Source organism: Gekko japonicus, unplaced genomic scaffold (genome assembly GCF_001447785.1).
Source record: "Gekko japonicus isolate JY-2015 unplaced genomic scaffold, Gekko_japonicus_V1.1 scaffold9, whole genome shotgun sequence".
NCBI classification, from domain to species: domain Eukaryota; kingdom Metazoa; phylum Chordata; class Lepidosauria; order Squamata; family Gekkonidae; genus Gekko; species Gekko japonicus.
In genome coordinates this window covers 1,598,812-1,606,650 of record NW_015168044.1, presented here as the reverse complement: position 1 = coordinate 1,606,650, position 7,839 = coordinate 1,598,812, and the positions used below count along the sequence as shown (strand labels likewise).

The following is a 7,839-nucleotide window of genomic DNA, read 5'->3' as shown; positions in this document are numbered from 1 at the left end:
TACATATCACTTACCCACAGAGGATACCAGCTAATCTAACTGAAGATGACCTAGCAGAAGATACGGTATTTGCAATTAAGAAATGTCATTCTTTGAAAACTTGTGTTATAGAAGGAACACTTTATTATTTAAAATGAAATTGGTTACATTTAAAATCCTTTTAAGTAGCTTGGGAATTGGAATCCCATTTTCAAAATTTTATGTAGGAACTAGGTTCACCTGAGCAATAGATGAAATGTTGTTTCCCAAGGTGTAGTTTATTCGTGAATTAGAACAGGAAGCATGCTTCACTCTTTCACTAGTTAAAAGGACTCAGCTTCAGTGGTACCCATCCCATAGCATAAAGTACAAAACAGTACCAAGCGCTGGAAAAAGGAGGGCATTTTCTCTGAGGATGGGAATTCCTAAAATTCCTAAAGCAATTGATATTTCCTGGATAAGGAAATAAGGTTGCCACTGAGGAGACCAGGGTGATGTGAGATAGTAGAACCTCTCCCTCAACTTTCCCTTCCTGAGATATAGGAAAGACTAGTTTTGCACACACTCCCCTTCCAACTCTGTTGCCTTCACTCTCTTGTCCACCTCCACTCCCTCACCCACTGAAGGATGCACTAAATTGCATCTAAAGTTCTCATCTCTCCCGGGTGCCCAACAGTTAATTCTTCCAAATGCTCTGATGCTACTTACACAGTTTCTGCTCAGGATGAGAACGTTTAACTAATGGCCTAGAGGCAACTACTTGGTTATTTCTAGTTAATCTATGATCATTTATTTTCTTTCTCCCATTTTTCTTCTCCACTGAAATGTCTGTCTCTGGCTTTCTTCTCTTTTCCTCATTCTATTGGAACACTTCCAAGTCCATCACTTGTTTCCTAAATTTCCCTGGCTGATTCTTTTTTGGTAGTCTTCTTCTCAGACCCCTGCCTCCTCTTTTTCAAAACTGTGTCCCTTCTTTTCTTTTACTTTTGCTTTTAGTTAATCTATGATCGGTACAGGCACTCTGTAGGGTACAGGCACTCAGTTAATGGCCAGCGAAGTTTCTGCCTGCTGCATCTCTTTGTGACATTAGGGCTGCTTAGGCAATCATTGTGAGAGGTGCTACCACTACCACCACCAATTAATTCACTTAAAATGTAGAACATGCATGTAACATGTAGAAATACGGTTTCTAAATGCTGTTTTTGTCAATTGTCTTTTTCTCTGTATGGTTTGGAATGGTCCAGAGCACAGTATCCTATAATATACCTATAGAACAGAAGATATACACAGTGCATCTGAAGCGACAGTAAGTAGCTTCTGGTTCCTAGTCTTTTGGCTGTTATTTCTACAAATATTCACAATAACTTATAATAATGGTTCAGTAGCAGAGCAAGTCTTCTGAGCGAAAACATTTATCAATATTAATAGCTTCTGACATTTACTAAGTAGCATCTGATTTCAGTTTTACTATAAGCACAGGGCTGGCTCTAGAGTATGGTGAGATTGGCCATTTATTGGAGCACTGAGACTGGTGAACAGTTTGCCACAGACTCTACAGTGCTGTTCTTCTCATTTTTCCCATAGTCCCCAAGAAGATTAGAGGCACTTGTGTGATAATTTTCAATCTGCTTACCCTGCTTCTTCCAGGTTAAGCAAGCTGACTGAGAGTGCCTCCAAAATGCTGGACCCAACATGGAGTCAGCATTTTTTCAGTTATCCATGTATGAAAAAGCTAGTTCCTAATCTTCAGTGGTATTCGCCCATCATTCTGTCACACTGTAGAGTGACCACAAAATAAAATGTAGAAAGGGATATGCAGAAAAGGGATAGTTTGACAGCAATGAATGGGAACAGATTTCATGCCCTCTTCAGAGTTAACTTGCATGCACCCTTTTAATTTCATATATATGGAGAACTTTTTGGCTGCTCTATAAAGTCCACAAAGTGGTACACAATTTTAAAAAATTAGGGGAAAAAATTAAGAATAAAACACCATCTGATTTTATTTCCGTATCAGCCATAAGCAACTGATAGAAAATAATTCAAAAGGACTATATTTTTATCTTGCAAATTACAGTGGGCAACAAGTAAGCCATCCCAAATTAGTTATGACAAAAATGTGATAATTCATGAAATGAAACAGCAATTGTAATAACAAAAGCTGTATGGAATGTAGATACTACCTGTTTTCCATGGGGCTTGTGTGGTTTCCCTGTTGCTGCGCCTACCTGAAACAGTGCAGTGGCAACGGGGCTTCAATATGGTCTGTTTCCCTGCATTTTCCCCGCCTCAGTCCCCCCTCACTACCAGCCAGGAGCTTTTTCAGGTTTTTAAGCAATTGATAATTAAAATATTGTTGCAGTGTTATAACATTATAGCAATCTGTCTACTTTATTGGGTAGTCTGAATTCCAGCTTTTATTTCTTAACTAAGGCCTTTTATGCACCGGTGGTTTCCCTTGCCTTCACAGCACCCACCCCCTCCCAATCATGGTATCTTTTCCATTCTGCATCCCCCCCCCCACTTTCACCTTGCATGTCCATCAGGGTTTTTTTTAGTTCTGCATTGATTTTCACCCCTTCAGCTCTCAGTTCACTTTCTGTTCGCTGATTCCCAGGCTTTCCTGAAAGTGATTTTGTGATGATTTCCCCCCTTGCTCCTCTTCCAAGCCAGCAGTAATTCAAAAGTGTACAGTTTCCCTTGGATTTCCCCCCTCCCTTCCCCCCCCTCAGAAGTCACTCCTCACCAACATCAAGGCCATTCTGCGCACTCTGCGCCTCCTGTCATCTTCCCCTCTTCATCAGTACTTACTTTTTCCATCAGGTAAAGGGTTTGGGTTTTTTACAAGCAGAATGAGATTAGCAAAATCAGTTTTTTACTAAATTGGGTTCTCTTGTTTAAAAATGTATTCACAGGGAAAGGCTGAGGTGGTGGTTTGTGTGTGTGTGTGCAGACGCCAATCTTGTGGGGAGAATTCTCCCTGTAGGATCGTCTGGGGCTCTGCTGGGCAGGCCAGTTTAAACCAGACAGCTCAACAGAGCCCACCAAGTCTAAATCAGCTGGCAGGAGAAGGCAGTGCACAGCTGAACTTGCAGGGAGCCATCGGCATCGCTGTGCTTGTGGGGAGCCATTCAGCTCTGTGCTGCCTTATCCCACTGCCCTGGGGAAAGGGGGGGGGATTCCCTCCCCACAAACACTCATCATAAGCCTGGACAAACCCATCCTCTGAACCTTAAAGGAGAGATCTTTAGCCTGGCTTCCGCACCTCTGCTTCTCAGATAGGGAAGAGCGAGGAAGAGAACAGGCAGGCTGCTTAGAAAGGAGGAGGAGGTAGGAGACCGAGAGGGGATAGCTGTGTGTGTAGGAAGGGGGGCTGTTTGCTGATAACTGGAAGTTACTGACAATCAAGCAGCAGCTTCACTTTTCCAAAGGCAGAGGGACTCCCAACACATGCACACCAGAGCTGCCCTCTCCCCTAGTGGAAAACGGGGCTTCTCAGCTCCTTATCAATTTCAGGACAAGTCTGGTCAGTGCGCTTTCCCCCTTTCCCTATCATTCAGTACTAAGGCTAAAAGGCACATGCAAATATTGAACTATGAGGATTTAAATGAAAGGTGCTTGCTGGACACTACTGTGCGGTTGCAGAGGGGCAATTGCTTAATTTTTTTAAAAAAGTGGACACTGCCCACCACACCAACTCAGAAATGCGTATCAATTTACGTAACCAAGGTAATTTCTATCAAGAGTTTATACAAAATAAAAAGAAACAATTTTATCAAAGAAAGTGCGCCAATCTACTTTTAACCTTAAAATCTAATAATAGAGCATTTTGGCAGGTAGTTAATGCATGCAAGTACAATAGGATAGAACTCCCTAGTACAAATATCACTCCTGAGTCCTGGGTCAACTACTATAATATGATTTTTGCTGACCCTGCAGCCTCTCTAACAGATTGGGAATATACCATGCCAGACAATGTCCCTAATTGGCCTCCAGTAGAAGCAGATGAACTGCTCAATCTAATTTCTGAATTTAAAACAGGTAAATCTCCTGGACCGGATGGAATCCCTGCCAAAGTACTTATAAAACATCCTCAGTGGTGGGTCCCTCCACTTGCCAACTTGTTCACTCAAATCAATCAACATGGAATAATGCCGCAATCCTGGCTGAATTCACTTTTCATTCCTATTTTTTTTAAAGGTGATCCTGACTGTCCAAAAAATTATTGGCCAATTAGTCTCCTTTCAGTAATTGGCAAACTTTATGCCAAATACTTAGAAAGGCGCCTAAAAGCCCGGGCCGTTACACAACAAATCATTTGTCCTGAACAAATTGGGTTCTCTAAAGGCAGTTCCAACCACTGTTTTTTGCTATCTTTTTTAGCCAACAAATATATGAAGTCTGGCACAAAAAAACTTTATACAGCTTTCATTGACCTGAAAGGCATATTTGACTCGGTCTCTAGACACCTACTCTGGAAAAAGTTAGAACTAATGAAGATAGACCCCCGCCTCCTATTTCTGATTTAAAAACTCCACTCATCCACCTTCTGTCAAGTAAAATATACAGAAAGGGGACATCTGACAGCAAAGATTCCATTACAAAAAGGAGTAAAACAAGGCTGTATACTAGCTCCCCTTCTTTTTAATTTATTTTTAAATGACTTAGCTTCATATCTGGAACTCATCAATGGCCACCCACCCAAATTGGGATCCTGTGCAACCCCTCTTCTTCTTTATGCAGATGACACCACAATCCTTTCATGTACAAAAGTCGGCCTCATAAGAGACATAGCATTTCCATAAATATTGTCAAGATAATGCACTAACCATTAAATATACTAAATCTAAAGTATTAGTATTCTCAAAAAGCTGATGCTCAAGCAAATGGAAAATCAGCAATATAGAAGTCGAATAGGTCAAAACGTTCAAATATTTAGGGGTAACATTTCAGCATAACTGAAACTGGACAACACAGAGAACCAGATCAATTTCCCAGGCGAAGCAATCTATCTCCCAACTTAAACAATTTGTCTTTATTAATGGAAACCAATACATCCCTTCAGCAATAAAAATTTACTAAACTAAAGTGCTTCCTCAAGTACTCTTTGGTTGCCCGGTATGGATAAGTGCACTTAATAATGAGTTTGAGTGCACTCAAGCAATTTTTTCCCACCAACTCTTAGGTGTCCCTAGATGTGTGCCACACTCGGCACTATGTCTAGAATTGCATCAACATCTCATTCAATCAAAAGGCTGGCTATTAACCTTTAAATACTGGCTCAAAATTCATTTCCGAGCCTCTCCAAACTCTCTAATCTCACGCTTAAAAAACGATGTACACAGTCCCTCCTGGTTTCTAAAAATAGAGGAAAAAATTAATCAAATAGGCTTTTCGACTAATTATTTTCTCCAAATGGACAAAACCTTGATTTTTCGATCTATCAGACAAAGACTGTTTGACTTAGAATTGCATACAACCACACATTTATTCACAAGCTCATCTTAACCTTTCAATCCAACATGGCCAAATGGCCCATTATTTACACAATCTCAGCCTTCCCTCCCATCGTAGAGCCTTTAGCTGAACGTCTTTCCCTCAAACATGTTGTGGGGTTGATTTGACAACATCCCCCCTCAAGAAATGCTCTGCAAATGTTCCAATATGGTCCCAGATTCAATTTCTCATATTATTCTGGACTGCCAACTGCACACATCCTCAGTCCTCACGTATGAAATTTTTACCCCTTTGGCCATGCTTATTTTCTAATAAATCTAGAACTGTTCAACATTTCCTTAATGATGCTAATACTGAGACCACAAATATGGTTGCGAAATTCTTAGCAGAATCAGTTGCACTTAGACACAGATATTTTACATAATATATACACTTTTATTGTCTAAATTATTTGCTGGAACTAAACGTGTCTTTTCTATATTATTATGCTATTAAAGGTGTCTGAATCTGAATTTGATGTTTCACTCCGATATAGAAAAGTGTGGGGCCGTTTTGTAGCTTCAGAATAAATACACCAGATGGTGTAAGACTGGTACAGATGACAGGCACAGAAATCCAAAGTCAAGTTTAAAGGTTTGACCGTTCAGATACTCTGCAGTAAGTTGTGATTGCAGAAAGGCCAGAAATCTCTAGCCCTTTCCTTATCAAGAGATAAAGGAAGCAATCCTAAACAGGGCTACCCAGAATCCTAATCAGGTCTATTTAATGGGACTTACTCCCAGGAAAGTATTATAAGGATCGCACTGTAAAGGAAGCAACAAAATAAAACACAGTCATTTAAAAATGGTGTTAGCCTTTTTTGGTGGGGGAAGGGATAATCCATGGGACTTGGCAACACCCTTAATGTGAAGGCAGTCTGTCCTCCTGCTCTGATTCTGGGAGCTCTTCCTCCAGGTATACTTTGCCTGTAATAATGGCAGGCAGTTTGTATATTCATAGTGCCTACCCATTTAGTGATATCAGACACTTTCAGCAGTATTTCCGTGTTTCTACTAGACAGATATTTTCTGATACTTTTATTAATGCTCTTTTGTTATTTTTATGGACAGAAGTTTTTTGCCTGATGACTTCATGATTTATACATATAAGAAAGGGGGGTTTGTGTATCCTGTTTCCCCACGTATTCAGGTAAGCTTTATGGTGTTTTGCAGCTTGTTGATTTAGTTCCAGAGATGGTTACAAATGCTATTTTGGAGGTACAGATTAAACTTGTGGGGCATGAGGGTGTTTTTTGTTTTTAACAAACCTTGTTTGTAAGGCTGGTTAAAAAGAAGCTCAGCTGGAGAAGTGTGCAAGGTGCACTGCTTAAAAAGTAATTTTGTAAAACTGTCTTTAGAGTGATTGCTTCTATCAAGGATATATCCAAGGGTTCCCCCGCTCTCTTGCAATGTTCAGCATCTGTTCTGGCCTCAGGTAAGAGTACAACAGCTTTGGCTATCAGCTCAGTCTTGTGTCTCTGATAAGCCAGGCTCCTGATGTTTCAGATAAATGCATTGGAAGCCTCTCCCCTTTCCATATTATCCTAAACAGAAGTTTCAGGCTAGCCTTTTCTGGGGTAATTTTCTTTGGGAAGAGATAAGTGTGCATTTCACACCAGTTGAGGGCCAAATGGCATTCCGAACATGGAATTCACTGCCACAGGAGGTGATGGTGGCTACAAGCATGGACAGCTTCAAGAGGGAATTAGATAAGCACAAGGGTGGACCCACAAGAAAATTGCAGGGAGGAGGCATTCCCCCACCTTTGCTTCCTTCCCTCACCCCCTCCCGCTTTCTTTCTCCCCCCAAGCCAATCCCTCCATTTTCTTTACAACCCTCCACCAAGTCGATCTCTCCCCCCCACAAGCCATCTCCCTACTTCCCCCCCCAAGCCAATCACCCCCTTCTTTCTCCCCTCCTTTCCCCCTAACTTTGAGCCTGGCAGCAGTGCCTGGGAGGCAGAGCCAGTGCAGGCTCAGCCATAAAGCCACCTGCCGCTTTCCGTCCCTCTTTGTTCCTGGCTTCCCAAAAGCGGAAAAGCCTGCGAAGGCCTCGTCGCTAGGAAAGCCGTTGCTAAGGGCAGTCACGTGCTCAGACCTTTCCAAGGACAGAGAGCGAGGGGGAGAGAAAGCTCCTTGTCATTGGTAAGTCCTTTCTCTGCGCATGAGCAGAAAAAGCTGTTGTACCTTTGGGGGGATTTCAATATCCCCAGTATCCTTTTTTAAAGTTTTTAAATTTTTCTGCACAGCTGGGGGGTGCCCCAAATGTACAGGATAATCTCTTTTCCCTCCATGTGCCCCTGATCTGCGGAAATAAGTATCCACACGCAGGGGGCCATGTTGGGAATTAGATATACAAGAAAGAA

At 41.6% G+C, this 7,839-nt stretch overlaps 1 protein-coding gene across 1 annotated transcript in view; it reads left to right on the top strand.

Moving 5' to 3' along the window:
- The window catches only part of LOC107112977 (disintegrin and metalloproteinase domain-containing protein 2-like), a 42,968-nt gene continuing 35,129 nt past the window's right edge, over positions 1-7,839 (top strand). The window contains exons 1-4 of the mRNA XM_015414181.1: positions 1-65; positions 1,224-1,285; positions 6,546-6,624; positions 6,833-6,909. Of these exons, the coding sequence (XP_015269667.1) occupies positions 6,568-6,624; positions 6,833-6,909 (134 nt within the window). The 5' untranslated portion in view covers positions 1-65; positions 1,224-1,285; positions 6,546-6,567. The remainder of the gene's footprint in view (positions 66-1,223; positions 1,286-6,545; positions 6,625-6,832; positions 6,910-7,839) is intronic.